The sequence below is a fragment of the Trametes versicolor genome (assembly GCF_000271585.1).
Source record: "Trametes versicolor FP-101664 SS1 unplaced genomic scaffold TRAVEscaffold_5, whole genome shotgun sequence".
Lineage (NCBI taxonomy): Eukaryota > Fungi > Basidiomycota > Agaricomycetes > Polyporales > Polyporaceae > Trametes > Trametes versicolor.
Genome location: NW_007360325.1, coordinates 872,882 through 889,964, shown reverse-complemented (window position 1 = coordinate 889,964; position 17,083 = coordinate 872,882). Strand labels below are relative to the sequence as shown.

Below are 17,083 nucleotides of genomic sequence, written 5' to 3'. Positions count from 1 at the left end.
ACAGCCACCTGGGGCCCCGTACATGGGTCGATCCCAGAACCCGCGCTTCCCGCGCTCCTTACTGGTCGGCTCGGCTCGCAGGCATTCAATGGAGCCCTGGCTGGGCTTCCACGCTGCAGTGGCACGCGGGAAGATGAGCCTAAACAACGTGGCTCGCGGCGGCGCCCGAGGTGAGAAGCATGCACGCTGTATAGACTTTGTCGTCAGCTCCCGCTCAATTGCTATAACTAGGTTCCGAGCTGCCTTACGAGGCCAGGCCGATGCTCGTTGTCGCAAGCCTCGAGGATAACTCGTGTAAATTACCAATACATAACTGCGCCAATGAAAAGGTAACTATCGCTACTTCCCAAACACTGCGGAGGTAGCAATATCCGTGATGCGCCCCAGTCCTGGTGTGGCGTATGCTGTCCGCTCAGCGGAGATGCACTCCGTCTTGCGGACTCGCATTTCCTTTCTATCAGCGCCCTCTCGTACCCATACAAACGTCACCATACTTGGCTGCGCCCCCATCCGAGTGCTGGCTTGCGAGCTGAAGACTACGCGGATGCAGAGCTACCTTTCCTAACGCAGAGGCGATGTAAAAGGCAACGATCAATGACACTACTCCGTGCAAGGCACCCCTCCGAGCAATCGTACCGCCGGGACCAAGACTTCGCTTCCGCCGCAGGCCACGATGCCGACAGCGAGCACTACTTAGTACTAGGGTTCTTCCAGGGTCGGACATTGAGCGCGAGTAAGTGCCATTCCTCGTTCTCATGCGCGGGAGACTGAGTTTGGTTAGCCTGGAAGCAGGACTACGGGCAATGATAGATGCCGGCCCTCCCTGCGCGTGCGGTGTAAATGCGCATCAGCTGTCCGCCATTGGACATCGGCGCGGTTCATTGTCTCCGGCGACCAAGTCGGGGTGCAAGCTGTCGAAAATCGAACCTTGCGTCGACGTACTGCGAGAGAACATGCCCGGGCACCTCTGGACTGCAGGCAACGAACAGGACCTCGACCGTGCTCCCCGGACCGTTCAGGGTCCAACCGTCGCTGAGAATAACGCGCCTCGACGAGATGGCGAGTTGTCCCAATAGCGCAAACGCTTGCCGCGAAACGCACGCCTCGCACCAAGCGCAAGCCTCCATTCACTCCCTGGCCTCCCTGACCCTACCCACCAACTCCGCGATTACACCGACTGGCGCCAGGCGGCCGCGAAGCAGCACGTCGTCGTCGCAGCACGCCGGGATCCACGCAGCAGCTGGGTTGCCGACCTATTGAGCTGTCCCTGGATGGCTGCCCTAACCCATCACGCTTCCCCGCTAGTACAAACCTAGCTGCTATTCCAGGTGCGCGCGCTGCTCCCGGCCTCGCCCTGGCTGGAATTGCTGATGCTTTCTGCTGCCAGCATCTCCCGTCACCCCATGACAAGTGCGTGCGTACTGCACGTCGGCGAGCCTCAGGCTGCCGGCAGCTGTTCGCGGGAGAAGCGCCCGAATGCACTAGCACGGGAAAAGCCCGCTGCCCGGCCCAAGGGTGCGCGTAAATTGTACGAACGTGAGTGGCCACCTGTCGAACGACTACTTAGATAGATTCCTGGTTTACGTGCTTTCCCCCTGCGTTATCAGCCGTTTAGCTTCCGATTCACGTACGAGGCGTCCTTAGGGCGCGCGTTCTACTAAGTGTAATGCCGGCCACGGGTATGTCCGCCAATGTGGCCCTTCGTCGCACCGACTCTCACAGATACAAGTTCGCGCGGGGACGTTAAGCTATCGGCAACCATTCGCGGTTCGCGATAATGCGAACGAAGACCTTCGAACCACAGGCGTACGTTCGACATGACCCGGCCGACGCTTCTTCCGACGCCTCGGTGGTGGCGCCGCAGGCAAAGTGCCAGCCGCACCCCCGGTGTGGCCCGATGCTGCTCAACGCAGCCCCAAGTCCCCGAAGGCGCGAGAAAACACACTGGCAAGAACGCCGCCGGGGACCTGGTCGTGCCTCGTCGGCAAGCTACAGCCAATGCGGGCGCGTCGGCGCCACCGTCGTCATGCCCGGCCGCGGGCCCCCCTGCTTCGCATGGCCGCGGACAGACGGCGAACCTTCGTGTGTCAGCGAGGGGGACTTATCCTAGCTTATCCTGTCGTAACGCGGCGAGATGGATCCTGGATCTCACACTAATGGAGTCCGAGAGAGATGGAGGTGCACAGGGTGATGGATCCGTCACGAGCAAGTCGGCATGTTCGCAATTGCGCGTCGTGCAGCGTCGCGGACGGCTCCCCGCGTTCCGAGGGCGAGGAAGGTCGTGTGGAGCCAATCCCCGGCGATCAAGCTCTCATTGGAGCCGCCGTCTGCGCAGGCCACTTGTCGTACAAGCTCTCCCGTGATTACAGAAGCCCAACAGCTCCACCAATGGGCGTAGGATGAGGCGAGTTCTTCCACTCGCAAGATCTGAGCAGGCTAACGCGGTTTGATTTTGCTATAGTACAGGTTGAGGTTGTTATGATACACTGTCCATCATACAGGAAAGTCCAGATGCTACTGATACATCATGAGAATCGCAAACTCCTAGTAGTCGTTTGACTCGTTGGAATTGTAGCTGGTGTCATCGGGGTTACCGCTCTGCAAAACGTGCGCACATCAGTCAAAGTGTCTTGGACGTCAACACCAGAAGCACAAACCTTGCGGACTTGGCCCCGTTCAACCATCGAAGGGTTGCCGGTAACACGTCCAGCAAGCTTCTCGGCATTGCCTATGTAACAGGTAGGTGGATCAGCATCTCGACGATCCCGCATGAAGCTCATGCCACATACCCTTCAGCCGCTCGCCCATGCTCGCCTTCCCCGCTCCAGGAGTGGGCTCATTGCTCGAACCGTAGCTGTTGCCGTTGTTGTTCGACGAGCCGTAGTTGTCGTTCTGCCTCCAGTTGTCGCCGTCCACACCGCCGCTGCCGACGCCTGCGCCACCGCGGCCAGTGCTGCTCAGGCCGTCAAAGTTCCCGCCCGTGCCGACGGTGTTCGAGTCCGTGGTGTTGCCACCGCGCCCGAAGCCAGACGTGCCGAACTTCTCGTTCGGGTCGCCCCCGGAGCGGAACTGGCCTTGGCCTTGGCCGCCGGACTGGCTGTCGCCGAAGTCACCGCGGCGGGCTCCTGTGGGCTCGTTGTTGAAGGTCGAGGTGTCGGTGGGGTCGTGCGTCGGGCGCTGGCCCGCATTGAATTGCTCGCTTTGGAACCCGCCGCCTGCAAGAACCCGAAGCAACGTCAGCATAGGGCCCGCCGCAGGAGAGGACAGTGCAAATGCGTACCTCCGGGCTGGTTCTGGAAACCGGCGTCGGGGCCACTCGGGTTGGAGAAGGAGTTCGGGTCGCTGTTCCACGACTCGGTGGTGCGGTTCTGCTGGCCATAGGATCCGGACATGATGAGATGAAAAGTGGTGAGTGGTTGGGAGTTATGGATGTGGGAGGGTTTGTGTGAGATGGAATGTGTGCAGTCCTGCGACGTCGGGCGAAGGTATATAAGCTGTGGGCGCATGTTGGAGCTCGCGCGTGCGATGACCGACTGCGCCACCATGTAATTCTCCACCTCGGCCCCTGGGGCCTGAAAGCATAATGCGGGCGAGGCCGTCAAAGAGCGTCGGCGTTGTACAGGGGGTGCCAGCCCCGCGTCATGGCGCCCCGTAAACGGGTCATGCCATTCATGCATCATGACCACCTCTTTCTGCTTGAAGGTGGATGTGCCTGCACGTGGGATCAGCGTAGAGTTTGTTGCCCCTCTCTCAGGTACGAGGGTTCGAGGGACACACCGCATGAACCGCACGCAATCCATCGCACTCCGCTATGACGCGTGCGGCCCGCGTCAACTTTTCGTGAATGGTGGTCATTGATCCTTCTAGGATATTCTTATGATTGTACAAGTACGACGAGGCTAGCTACGAGAAGCGTTACAAAAGCACGACGACGAACGACAGGGATGCTAACATGCGGGAGAAGGATCTATAGTATCTGTACACCCACTAAAAAGTACAACTTTGCTCACTGCGATTTAACCAACCGTTATCCCTACCTTCAGGAACAAGAAACACGAACTTCGAGGGTGCAGGCGATCCATCAAGGGGCTCCTGGACCCAGCGCAAGCAGATAATCAACGAGGAATTTCCGGGCCTCGCATTAGTCCAGGTCCTCGATCCAGTTGTTCCCATCCTGAGGAGCCGCATCGCCCGCATGAGGTTCTACAAGTCCGGAGGTGAGTAGAGCATGTGTGTACTCCTCCTCCAGCTCCAAAGGTGCCTCCGCGTGTAGTGCCTGGTTCGGATCCGCTTGAATAGGCGGCGGGACGTCCGCAGCGTCCGGGGCCTCCGCATCCACCTCTCCTGCTGGCTCTGGCGGAGGCGCGCCCGCCACATCCTCAAACGACGTAGGGGCGGTCTGTGGCGGACCGTTCAGGTGCGCCTCGCGAAGCCGCGTGTTGAGGTGCATGAGTAGCTCCACCAGCCCGGGCTCGTTGTCCTCTGCGGGCGGCATCACGATGGCCACCCGACGGCCCTCGGCGCGTTCACGCGCGAAGTGCTCCGCAATGGCAGGGGGAATTTGCACACTGGCCGATGGGGGCTCTGCGTTCCCGATGATAGCGTGCTCGAGCTGCTCGGCGAGGGTGCGTGCGCGCGTTGGCGAGGGTGCGGCGCCGGCGGGAAGCGCAGCGGCCGGGCCAGGGGTTCCAAGAAGGCCCGGGGTCACTTCCGAGAGTAGGATGGGGGGTGCAGACGGGGGACGATCGGGGACCTGGACTGGCGGGGCGCCAGCGTCGGCGAGTGCGGCATCCTGGCCGCGGATGAGGCCCTCTAGGCGCTGCCTTTCGACGGGGTCTGCCTCTAGGTATGCCTGGCGCATCTCCGAGATAGAGCGGAAGGCGGCGAGGATGTTGATCGCGCCCGTGTTGGGATCGTACTGCCAGTCCGTCAAGGGGGAGTCCGGCCGAGGGGAGTCGAGCAGCTGCGCGAGCGTGCCCGTGGTGTTGGTCCCTGCGAGTGCTGCAGCAAGACCAGAAGCGAATGTATGCGAACCAGCCGCGGCTGGTCCAGCTGTGGCAGTTTGGTAAACGTGGTTTCTTCAATGCCATGCGAGAGTTACTCACGTCTAGGTATGACGGGCTGCGGTCGCTGGCGCGGCACACCGCTCGCCCGTGCACGTTCCTCCGCGTCGAGCCAGTCGCTCATGGACTCTACCTGCGGCGGCTGCCACACACGCGTACGCCCACCTTGGCTGTCCAACCCCGCGTTTGGCCCCTCGCGGTTCCTCTTCAGCGTGAGTGAATGCGGGTCGATGTCAAACCTGCACGACGGACAGGTGGTCTTCCGCGCAAGCCATGGCGAGAGGCAGTCGCCGTGGAAGAGATGCTTGCCGGCACACGGAAATGCGAAAACAGTGCTCGCCTCCGGGTGGCACGCCTCAGGGTGGAACGGCAACACCGCATATAAGGACACGATGTCCTCTTCCGCGCACAAATCATCACGGCAAATCGCGCAGCCATCTGCATTCTGCCCCTCGGCCGCACGCAGCTTCTCGTAGCGTCGCACAAGCTCAGTTGGTACCTTCTCGAGACCAGCGAGGATGGCGTCTGCCCGGATGTGGTCGGCATCGTCGAGTGCACGGAGCTCACTCGCCGGAACGCTACTCTGTGAACGGAACATGAATGACGCTGTACCGACTGAACATTTGTTAAGGGACTGACCGCGCGCGCAAGCATATCTCGAAAAGACTGAAAGAGATCGTCGCTATTCGTGGTCATATTTGAAGCAAAGTTGGGGAGGAGGTCGAATAGAGCTGGGCGTCGAGAGTTGGGCTCGCGAGAGGTATGAGAGGGATGATTGGAGGGGAAAGGAGGACCGTTTGTGTCGTCTTCGTCGTCGTCGTCGTCAAACTGGTCCGAGCTGTAAAAGTCGTCCGTGTCGTCCCAGTCCTCGTCTGAGGCAACGTACGAGTCTTCTTCGTCGTCTGACGAATCAGATACAGTCTGCAGGGTAGGCATGCTGCTGTCACTATCAGCCCCATCCTCGTTGTCTTCCGGCAGTGCGGCCGCTTGTGACGAGGAAGTCGCACGAGGCCGCCTCGAGCGTGTACGCGACCCCGGAGAAGAGGCAATAGGAGGTCCTGAAGGGCTCGAGGAAGACGCCGCAGCATCCTCATGTACCGCTTCGCGAACCGAGGGGCTCGAGGCACGGACGTCGCTGGGGGTGGCCCCGGTGATAGGCAAACCAACGTCACGGGTAGACAGTCGAGAACTTGAAGAAGAGGGTGATTGTGGGTCTAGTGAAGGCAGGTCGTCCTCTGAATCAGACGAGTCTACGGGAGCGTCCACGGGAGACCGCGGCCTCTCCGTACGCGATGTGCTTGGGCCAGAGTCCTCCAACGGCGGGAGGTCGTCATAAATGTCATCGCTCTCATTGCGTACCGCGTCATCCGCACGAAGTTCGGCGGGAAGGAAGTCCTGGTTCTGCAAGAGGTCCATGAGCCCGTTAGGTTCGTCGCTCGTCGTGTCTCGTGCATCCTGGTCCCGAGGACGTCGCGCGGCTCGGAGAGCAGAAAGCATTCCGCGCAGTGGATTCTGAGTGGTCCGATCCATCCCAGATAGTATATATGTAGCAGCAAGGACGAGAGATGGGTGGTGAGTTCAGATCGAGGTCGACGTTCGTACAGAGGCTGCAGCTGGGTTGTAGCAGCGTCGTAGCGCGCGGAAGTGGATGGTTCACTCGCGCGTTGGTGGCCGTATCTCCGACATTAGACGCAGTAAGCACTGCAGATACTCCGATATGATGGACTCTCATCGTAATTGTATCTCCGCTTGTATTCGCGACGCGACGCGTTAATATAGTTGCTGTGGCTAAGTACTGTTTAACGCGCCCGAACCTCATCCACCTCTCAACGAACTCAGTATCGGCGCGATGCCCCAGACTTCTGTTTTTCTACAGAAAGCGTGCCTACAGCATCGCTATATTCGAACGCGCGACAATTCACACATCGTTGAGCGGCCGGAAAGGCTGCGTGCGGTGAACATTGGGCTCGCGGCCACAGTCGCGCGGCTTGAAGAGGTCGCGCCTCCAACATCCGAAACCCGCGCGACAGGATCCACCGCTACGGATGAGGACGCGGACGAGTTGACAAAGGCCCTCGGAAAGCTGCAGCTCGAGGCACCCTCGCGACTCGACCATTCTGCCCGGGTACCCGTTGCGTTTGTTCAGAGCGATGCTTCCGCGGATCTCCTCAGCCACCCGGCGGTCAAATTCGTGCACGGAGATATAGAACGCGACGTTTATCTCGAGGCACTCACGGCGATGGCGAAGGATAGCCAAGACAAAGTCAATAAAGGAGAAAGCGAAATCCCCGAGGGCTACTCACAGGGCGACCTCTACTGTAAGTTAGCCACATTGAGTCGGTCTCGGCGCTCTATTAACGCGTGTTGTAGTGTCACCAGGGTCACTAGACGCTATACAGGGTGCTCTTGGGACTGTATGCGAAGCAGTCGACGCGGTTCTTCAGGCGTCCCAGGCGACCTCGGGCTCCTCTGCCGATTCGCGACAACCCAGTCAAGCATTTGTTGCGGTCCGCCCACCAGGGCACCACTGCGGAGAGGTATGAGAATAATCCATATGTACAATTACTGCCACTGAGCTTCACGGTTGCAGGATACGCCTTCAGGCTTCTGTTTTGTGAATAACGTCGCAGTCGGAGCAGCGCACGGTACGTACTCCTTGTCAGATTACTATAGGCGTACTCAAGATCATCTGTGTAACAACACAGCTCACCTGAAGCACAACATCAACCGCGTAATCATCTTCGACATCGATCTACATCATGGTCAGCCTAAACATCCCGTCCACAACATGAAGATGGCTCACTAACACGAATCTACCTCTACACAGGGAACGGCACGCAAGCTATCGCATGGGGAATCAACGAAGAGACCTACCGTAAACAGCTCGAAGCCGAGCAGGGCGCACCCGCCGACAAACCAGGTCTTCAAGTCTACTACGGTAGCATACACGATATCCTCTCTTACCCGTGCGAGGACGGGAAAGCGGAGCTCATCCAAGCCGCTTCCGTGTCCATCCATGGTCCGCATGGGCAACATGTGGAGAACATTCACCTCCAGCCGTACGCGTCTGAGCAGGAGTTCTGGGATAAGTTGTACCCCACGCAGTACCTGCGCCTATTGAAGAAGGCCGGGGAGTTCATCGAAAGCACGGGCGGGATGCGTGACGACACCCTGGTCTTTATCAGTTGCGGCTTCGATGCATGCGAACACGAGTACCCTTCGATGTCGCGCCACCAGCGGAAGGTGCCCGCGTCGTTCTACCACCGCTTCGCCCGAGACGCGCGCGCGTTCGCAGAGCAGTACGCGCAGGGCCGGCTCATCAGCGTTCTAGAAGGAGGCTACAGCGACCGTGCACTCACGAGCGGCGCCATGGCACACCTCGCTGGCCTTGTCGACACCGGAAACATTGGCGTAGACGAGAAGTGGTGGAGTCTCGAGAACCTTACTGCAGTACGTCCCGCTCTACATGCGCATACCGTTCGCACTAATGTGATGTACAGCTTGAGGCTGCAACGAAGAAGCGCAGAGGCGGGCGACCGTCCAACACCGCCCCACCTGAACCGTGGCTCGCGCGCACGGTGGAGCTTTTCGCGTCGATCGACTCGTCGCACACGGTTCCTGTTGTTCCCCGCGCGCCCATACCCCCGTCCAACCGGACCCTTCGAGACCGAAAGCCGCAGAGTGCCGCCAGCACTGCCAGTGCGAAGGCTAGTCCCGCGACCTCACCCGGCAAGAAGGGCGTGGCGAAGAACGTAGAGCGTACGAAGAAATCCACTTCTGGGTCCGAGAGCGACCTGACGGACATCACGAGCGGGTCGGGTTCAGAGAAGGCAGGTGGCGAGTCGGCGTCGAAAAAACTGCCGCGGGTCATCCTCAAGCTGGGACCTGCGCCCGGGGTGTGATTTTTAGATCTGTTGTCTTGAACCTCGGATATTGCTCTTGCGCTACTGTTGCTATACCCGATTCTCGTCGTGTTACTCGCCTTGGATATCTTTATGCGCGGATCTTGTAGTCAGAAGGAGTATAGTGTAGTCTATGAATGTACGCTACGATGTATGGATATCTAATAGTAGTGAAGTGTCCCCCGAATCCCTAAGGCGAACCCATCAGCGAATGAACGGCCCATTCATACACGCCCAGGAACACCGCGCCGCCAGCAGATATCCACAGAGTTCGTGGTACGACGCCCGCAAATAGCGCCTTTGGACCCTCTACCGTGTATATCTCGCGAAACCGTGTAGCCAGTGACGGCTGCGCGTGCTTTGCCGAGTCCTACACCGAGGCGGTCAGCATCAGCAATTGTTAGAAACGTGGCAACGCACTCGTAGATCGAGCATCACGCGAGTCTTCAGGACGTCTAGAGGTGTTGTGAGGGCGGCTGCTACGCCTCCCGAGAAGCTACCGCACACGGCTGCCTCGTACGCGTGCAGCGGTCTGTCCAGAATTCGTGCCAGACGATTCTTCAGTAGCTCGTATAGAGGGAACTGTAGTGATGTGAAGGGAATCTGAAAGCTTGAGTTAGTCACGAAGTAACGAAGGCGAGCAGGACTATACGGACCTCTCTCATGATTGTAGAGCCGTAGCCTCTGTAGAAACCGCGGATGCCCTGGGTGGACATGACCAACCTCGCGGCGGTCAAAGACGACTGCGCCGCGGCACCGTATGTCGACGTCTGCATCCGCGTCTTGATCACTTCAGTGGGGACGCGTATAGAGCATGCCGCCTAGTCGCGCGCCGCGCTAGACATATCAGTAGGTACCCAACCTTAGACGAAGCGGTCTCGCGCGCACCACCTCGCCCATAGAGGCGGCTATCATATGCGTGACTGGCGCATACTCAGAGGGTAGGGGGATGGTCTTCTTGAGCGTATCGTAGGTGCAGAAGAAGACCGCGGCTGGTAGCTAAGTGAGCTCCCGCGCGTTCACTGAGCGAGTGGGGACAGGATACATACCTCCAGGCGCGCTCCCAACCACCACGCTCCCAACACCTTTGTAGACCCCCTTGAAACCGCCGGCACTTATAAACCCCTGCGATGATTGAAGGCGCGTCTTCACGGTGTCGATGGGGAAGAACAGCAGGTCGACCGCTGTCCCGGCAAGTCCGCCAGCCTGTGCGACTCGTTTCAACGTTTATCGCATCTCTGACATGCCATGCGTACCGCTAACGACTGGTAAAATGTCGGCGAAGATTGTGCAGACATCGCGGACGGAGGGCGCGAGTGTGTGGTGGCGGATGGAGAGCGTGAGCACTGTGTGAGCGCGTCGCGTCGCGCGCCCTGGAGTCATCCTCGCGACTTGCACAGTACCCTCGCCCACTTCGGCCGAACGCGCTCCTTGGCTTCTCTCTGCACCTCCGATACACTGCTATTCTCTTCTGATCGCGCAGCAGATAGGGAGCATACGATGGATGATACGATGGAAATGCCAACCGCGGCGCCCAAGCCTGACGTGCCGCAGGAAACCGAGGAGGAAGAGAATTCTTCAGGAGACGAGGACCAGGGCCCTGACTGGACAAAGATCCCGTATGTCCTCGCGCTGTGCCCAGGGATGTAAGCATGTCTTAATTCCATAGCAGCGGCCTCCCGGCGGCGCGGCCAGTCATACCGAAGAGAGGAGAAAAAGACTTCGAGCCTACCGCGCAAGGTGGCTCTGGGCTGCAGAAGCATGTCCTCGATCGCTCGCGCTCGGCGATGCTGGACGCTTTAAAGGGCACCCGCACAATCGCGCAGTACGTCGGCTTCTTTTGCGCGAAGGGTGAACTTGTACTGACGATGCGTGTAGCAAATCCGTGAGCCATGGCATCTGGTACCCGGGCCTCGCGAGGGCGCACGTCACTGTAGCACGGGGGATTCACTTCTCCACGATGGGACATTCGGTCGCGCGGCCGTCTACAAGCTCTGAGGACGCGAGGAAGGTGCAGAAACGCCTTGAACTTCTTCCGGAAGAGGCGCTATATCTGGTGGAGAGAGGCGCGATGTTTTGCTGGAAGCCGACGGACTTGCCTCTACGACCAACTGCGCACCTGGACGACATGGAGGGAGTACCCATGTCCGCCCAACAGGCCTACGCCGAAATGATCGGCAGCTGCGACCTCACGTCCGAGAAGTACCAGGTACGTTGTCAGGATCACAGAAGCGGAACACTGAACTAAAATCCTGTCAGGTCTATGCGTATCTCAGACGACTGGGATACGTTGTGACACGAGCGAAACCACCGACCTCAGATTATCCCGTTCCGCCTCCCCATTCACCCACTGCCCGTACGCCAGCTTCTATTTTTGGAAGGCTGTATAACGCGGTTGCCTCCTTGCTTGCACGCATGACTCGGGTGTTCGCTGGCAGTTTGGACTGGTGGCAGCCCCTTCGCCCCAATGGCTGGTTACACCATCATATAAACAACAGTGAGTTTCGCGCACGGTTCGTTTCACTCACCCGCTCACGCTTTGAACTAGCATCACTGTTCAAGTCCCTCCGATTTCTCCCCTCGGGACATAGCGCCCCGCTACACATCCAGCAAACGCCTGAGACGCCTCCATCGCCCTACCAGGTTTTCTACCATCTCTATAAACCCTCCACGCCGTTCAAGAAGACAGCGCCTCCACCACCAGATTTCTCCGTTGTTGTCGTCAAGTAAGCACATACGTTTCCTTGCGCAGTCGTTCGCGCTGATCACTTCTCGTAGTGCCCGAGCCTCGCCGATGCCAACTATATCCGAGCTCACAGCCTTGTTCGGTGAACTCCCCGTGCTACCGCCCCCCGCGCCACGAAAACGAGTCTCCTTTGCACAGCAGAAGGCGGCCGCTGCATCTTCAAAAGCGCCGACAAATCCCTCGTCAAAAACTCCGCCTGCTCCGGAGCCGTCAGTCGCGCGAAGAGCAATAGCTTGGGTATGGCCTTGGTCGACGACAAAAGCGGCACCCCCTGCGCGCCCGCCGAACCCGTTTCCGTCCTTGAAGATGGGCAACAAGACGGTGGTCATCGCGGCGGTGGACGCAGGCACGATCAGCTTCTTCAGGTTTGGACAAGGCGTGTTCACCGAGTGGCCGATGGTATGATGTCTTAGATCTAGACTCGCAATATATGACAGTAGTAGTAGTGTAAATTAGCAATAAAGCGCACTCGCGATGTACTCCTTTTCCTCACGGCGTGTCTTCAACGGACACAGCTGTAAGCGACATAGCACTCGCATTAGCACATACAGATACACACTAATGTAGAGGCTGCTCACCACTTTCAGTGTCGTCACCCGGCCATCCATCCACCTCGTCGAATTGGACCCTCTTGCGTTCGTTTTCGCGCACCAGTTTCAGAACGGGAAGAACCCGGGAGACCTCATCCCAACGGGCCTCAAGCGTCGCCCCTACGTCTCCCAGGTCCATGAACGAGCTGTACTTCAGCTCCATCAGCTCCGGGAAGACGCAGCTGATGAAGCCCGCCACCTGCGCCGGGTACGCGATGGGCGACGTCGCGACCTGCAGCCAGTACAGGACCGAGCGGCTGCACGAGGAAGAAGCCCGCAGCTCCCCGTAGAGCTCCGAGCTCGGCGTGATCCTGCCCACCTCGACGTCCATGGCGTTGAACTGGAACCCGAGCTCGGACAGGGCGGGGCAGTACACCGCGAACGGCGGGAGGGACCTGAGGGTCGGGCAGTTGGACGGCGGCATCCACATGCAGTAGGGTTCGGTTCCGAGGTAGAACGTCGACAGCTCGGGCCACGCCTTGGCAACGTCGAGGAGGAGCGCGTCGTCGACGTCGTGTACCCATGGGAGCGTGAAGGTGAACTGGTACATCCGCGCGAACTTGAGGAGCGGCCGAAAGGCGGCTGCGCGGAAGAACACGAGTATCTCGATCGGCAGCGCTGCGGTGTCCAACGCGTCGTCCATGTCGTGTGCGCTGACGGAGATTTGGATGACCAGCTCCGGGACTAGGGATGCGGTAATGGTGTCGACCAGCTGGTGCGGGGGGATGGTGTTGGGCTCGTCGTATACAATCCGTAGTATAAACTCGCGCACGCAGGGAAAAATCCCGACGGCACTGGCGAAGGCCACGTACGCATTTGACGTTGCGACGACGTCTAGAACCCGCACTTTGGAGAACGGCGAAGAGGCGATGTTGATATGAGGGAACGAGTCCTTGTCGGGAAGGCGCACAGAAAGTTCCTCGAGAGTAGCCAATGTCGATAGGGCACCGATCGTTTCCTCCGTCAATGCGAGTTGGTCGCAGTGAAATCTCACCAAGGGAGAAGCAGTGATCCACGCCGGGGATATACTAAGAGAGGTGGGCATGTCCTGAAGGTCGGCCAAGAGTGCCACACCTACTGAGAAATCCCGGAGTTGCAAGAACCGCGTATAGACAATGATGAGTGCCCGTAACAGTTGCCCAGGAGACTTGAAGCGGCCCATGCGAAGGTGAGTGAGCTGTGGCCCGACCATGAGCAGAAAGTCGGCGATCTGTTCAAATGAACGGGCCAAGGCCTCCTGGTCGAGCGAACGAAGGTTTGGGAAGATGGTCGTTTGGGGTCGTTGTTTGCAGAGGGTGGAAATGACATCCGCTCGAAGTACTGCGTCGGCTACTGACGTGTCGCTATACCTTAAGAGTCGTCGGTAGGGGGGAGCCAGGTTTCGAACATGGGCGGCCAGCTTCAGAAAGGTAGTCCAGTCGCTGGGAATCAGAGGACGTGTGAGTCTCTGACAGGCGCATGAACGTCAGCTGCGACGACTCTGGAGCTAACGGCGGAGTAATTTACCTGTTCACGCTTTTCGATCACCCAACAGTCGCTGGGCAAGGTCGATACGAGAGGTGCAAGGGTGTCGAGTTTCCTCCAGAGCGCGGTCATCGCTTCCTGGTGCAAGGCGCTGCAACATCGGGCGAGTGCCACTAGGCTAGACTGGTTCGCATTGTCGCAGACGAGCCTAGCAATCTCCGCAACGTAGAGTGCTCTGTGCATCTCTTCTGTCGATGTAAAAGAATACAGTAGTCAGTACCGCAAAAAGATATGCATTTTGAATGGCTACCAACTGCGCGTTTGAGTTTTGATATTGCCAGCGAGGTCGCTGCTTCAGGGCGCACAAATCAAGACCTGTACGTCTGCCGTCTCCCGAGCACTGGGAACGCGGCGCCTTCCTGACACAGAACGCTCGTGCAGTCAAGATGCCCACAGGTCTCAAAGCTTCGGGGTTCCTTTAGGACACAGGTCGAGGGCCTCCCGAGACGTGAAACCGTCGCGGACAACCACTCGTAGCTTCGTTATTTAATTTGTACCCTGATGATGCAGAGTCAACGGCGGTCCTTCAGCGACACCAGCGACACCGACCTTGCACTAGTTTATGGAAGAGTTTGTGGCGCCGTTTTCCAGGGGGTATACAGCTTGAAAACGTTGGTGTCGAGGACGAAGGTGACAAGTACTTAGCCTGGTCCGACTGCCAGCGGAGACGCCGGCGTTGCGCGCTTCGTAGCAGTGCTCTTTCTTTAACTCGCTCAGTTACTTATCTCAGATCTGACATCTCACGCTATCGCGTCTACCCCTATACCCAAGCAGGGGGGAGTCCGAAATATGACATATATCCTACTTTCAACTTGAACCTATACGATATTATGTACAGTACTACTTGTCACCGCTCTGAGCAGGCGCGCCGATGCACTCCCCTTCAAATCCGAGCAGCTTGCCCGCGTATTCTATGCGACCTGACGCTGACCCCCACCCATCCAATCAATGCACTCGGACACTTTTCTCCAAATTGCACGATACTCGTCCCGGTAACGTGGGTCGTGAACGGTCGCCTCACAGACGTCGACCGCCTTGAGCACCGGAAAGAGCACCGAGAGGAATACGGCGACATCTTGTGCTGGGTCCGCAACGGGGCACCGCTGCACGATGAGGTCTGTCACTATTGAGTTGCTCGAAATCGCCGTGCCGTCGACGACTAGGCCACCGTAGAATTCGTCTGGTATCGCCCCGCCCTCGGTCCGACCGGCGATTCCGTCGAAGGGGTAAGCGATGGCTTCGAGGACGGGCGAATGCGCCGCGAAGGCGGCGAGTGACTTCAGGGTGGCCCCGTATTCCAGCTGGATGCAGAACGGGCTGTTGGCGAGAGCGAAGTCTTCCAGAAAAGGCCATGCCTGGGCCATGTCGAAGATCAGGTCGTCGCTGACCCTGTACGCCCATGGGGGGTTGAATTCGAACGTTGTGATACGCGCGAAGTCCAGGAGGGGGGCGAAGTGGTCCGGGAGCACGACCGCACCCATTCCTAGAACCATGGATTCCGTCAACACGATATCAGGAGACATGTACACGGCTAGCGTTTCTAGAACCTCCGGATGCAGCTGTCGCCGAATGCCCAAGAAGAGCTCTGGTATAGCCTGGGACTCGGGGACTGCGAGGACGTCGAGGTCGAACGATGTGACCTGAGGGCACGAAAACGCGCGGCTAAACTCCGCATATGCCTCTGCACTTGCAACGATGGAGAGCCGCTTGAGGGCCGGGAACGGGCGGGGTTGAATACGGCTGGTTGACCGCTCGTAGATTTGGGGTAATCTGAGGGCACATTCCGCCAGGTCCTGAAGAGAGGCCAGCGCGTACAAGGCCTGGTTCGTCAGTGGGACCGAGGGGCAGTTGAGTTCGACAAGGTGGTGGAAGGACGAAATGCCGTCCGCCAGAGCGGAGGAGATGCTTTGACTTGCATGCTGTTGCCTCGAAGAAACTTCCAAATGAAGTTGGCGCAAATGCGGGGAATTTTGCGAGAGCACTGCGATCGCCCCTGCGACCGCAGCTTCAGCATCTACGTCTTTGCCCCTGGTGCTGATGGAAGCGTTGCGGAGATTCGACCCGAGAATCAACGTAAACATGGGCAGGCACCCGTCCGGCAGACGCAGTGCATGCCAGTTGACGCTGCGTAATCGCGGTAGAAGGACCATGACGGGCTTCTGTGCGCAGAAACGTGTAAAAGAGTTGTCGTCTAGAGTGATGCAATCGCCTGGACGACCCAAAGGGAGGCGACCTAATGTCTTGACGAATTCGCTTTGGGCGCGCAGACGGTCCCAATCACTTGGTAAGAGTACCCGAGTGAGTTTCTGAACAGAGGTAATAAGCTGATAGTCTTCATTAGACGCGGGTCCGTAAGATGGCACCCACAAGCTTCTTGCCCTCGATGACCCATGAATTCTTAGGCAATAGCCTTACCACGGCTGTGAGATCCGGTATATCGGCCCACAGGGCACGTGAAGCAGGACTGTTCAAGGGTTTGCAAGACGCTGCCAGTGCGGCCAAACTTGCTGGATCCAAGAAGGAACAGATATTTCTTGATAGCTCGCTGATCAACAGTACTTGATGCATTTCTAAAGTCGAGCTGCTGAGAAAGGGAGGTAAGCGACGTATCCTGTAAAATGAACAAGTCGGAGAAATTCTTATAATAGCACTTGAACGCGAGCGCGGTGTGTAACAGTGTGGTTACCAGAACTCCAAAATGGTACAAGCGAGGGGATCTCCGGGGACACTGTTAATTCCCCCTTCCTCTCAGACACGGCTGCGGCACCTCCCACTGGACGTGAGGGTAAACGGCCGAGTCGTCGACGCGTGCGAGAGACTATATATAAAATAATCTAACGAGCCAGGACTTACTATGTGATGTTGTAGCGTGTATATCGGGTATGCCCTGGTTCAACTTCGAGTTGGCGGGAGATGTAGCCAAGGTGCAGTGAGCGTTGAGTTCAGCAGCGCCGGCGCCAATATGTGCCTGTTTATGGCTGTGACCGCGGCGCTTCCCATTTCGTCCCAAGGCGCCGAAGCCAGTCACAGACGTTAGCAGTGCGCCAGTGTCACGCCAAGGAGCAGCGTTGTCTCAACTTCGAGCTGCACGCCACTGAACATGTGCCACCGGAACGTCCGTGTCATTCTCCTGCTCGCTGTACCGCTCTTACACTGTTTACACGGCGCACGCGTTCTCGGGAACACGATACCATCAGAGCGCGATGGTCTCATGGCTCAAGGGGTCATCCAGCAGCCCTCGCCGTCTTGAATAGTACG

General features: G+C 58.3%; 6 protein-coding genes across 6 annotated transcripts; 2 read left to right on the top strand and 4 right to left on the bottom strand.

Annotated features, from left to right (window-relative positions):
* Positions 1–2,544: 2,544 nt before the first annotated feature.
* Positions 2,545–3,392, bottom strand: TRAVEDRAFT_46622 (uncharacterized protein; the record flags this gene model as incomplete). Its single annotated transcript, XM_008039178.1, has 4 exons — positions 2,545–2,598; positions 2,658–2,728; positions 2,790–3,215; positions 3,281–3,392. The coding sequence occupies 4 exons, from the start codon at positions 3,390–3,392 to the stop codon at positions 2,545–2,547; spliced, it is 663 nt and encodes a 220-aa protein (XP_008037369.1).
* Positions 3,393–3,850: 458 nt separating this feature from the next.
* Positions 3,851–6,560, bottom strand: TRAVEDRAFT_71431 (uncharacterized protein; the record flags this gene model as incomplete). Its single annotated transcript, XM_008039529.1, has 3 exons — positions 3,851–5,052; positions 5,106–5,646; positions 5,703–6,560. 3 exons carry the CDS (start codon positions 6,558–6,560, stop codon positions 4,142–4,144), a joined length of 2,310 nt encoding a protein of 769 aa, XP_008037720.1. The 3' UTR covers positions 3,851–4,141.
* Positions 6,561–6,912: 352 nt separating this feature from the next.
* Positions 6,913–9,148, top strand: TRAVEDRAFT_166655 (Arginase/deacetylase; the record flags this gene model as incomplete). The annotated part of the gene is made up of 6 exons (XM_008039528.1): positions 6,913–7,381; positions 7,434–7,600; positions 7,654–7,708; positions 7,769–7,825; positions 7,891–8,513; positions 8,564–9,148. The coding sequence occupies 6 exons, from the start codon at positions 6,913–6,915 to the stop codon at positions 8,963–8,965; spliced, it is 1,773 nt and encodes a 590-aa protein (XP_008037719.1). The 3' UTR covers positions 8,966–9,148.
* A 7-nt stretch (positions 9,149–9,155) lies between these two features.
* On the bottom strand, positions 9,156–10,263 carry TRAVEDRAFT_58209 (S-adenosylmethionine transporter; the record flags this gene model as incomplete). The annotated part of the gene is made up of 6 exons (XM_008039359.1): positions 9,156–9,335; positions 9,386–9,568; positions 9,622–9,786; positions 9,854–9,957; positions 10,015–10,171; positions 10,222–10,263. The coding sequence occupies 6 exons, from the start codon at positions 10,261–10,263 to the stop codon at positions 9,156–9,158; spliced, it is 831 nt and encodes a 276-aa protein (XP_008037550.1).
* A 104-nt stretch (positions 10,264–10,367) lies between these two features.
* Positions 10,368–12,116, top strand: TRAVEDRAFT_166649 (tRNA splicing endonuclease subunit SEN54; the record flags this gene model as incomplete). Its single annotated transcript, XM_008039527.1, has 6 exons — positions 10,368–10,584; positions 10,638–10,790; positions 10,844–11,174; positions 11,225–11,462; positions 11,514–11,691; positions 11,744–12,116. The coding sequence occupies exons 1-6, from the start codon at positions 10,466–10,468 to the stop codon at positions 12,114–12,116; spliced, it is 1,392 nt and encodes a 463-aa protein (XP_008037718.1). The 5' UTR covers positions 10,368–10,465.
* On the bottom strand, positions 12,096–15,975 carry TRAVEDRAFT_71427 (uncharacterized protein; the record flags this gene model as incomplete). Its single annotated transcript, XM_008039526.1, has 4 exons — positions 12,096–12,226; positions 12,290–13,748; positions 13,808–14,013; positions 14,757–15,975. The coding sequence occupies 4 exons, from the start codon at positions 15,973–15,975 to the stop codon at positions 12,201–12,203; spliced, it is 2,910 nt and encodes a 969-aa protein (XP_008037717.1). The 3' UTR covers positions 12,096–12,200.
* Positions 15,976–17,083: the final 1,108 nt, after the last annotated feature.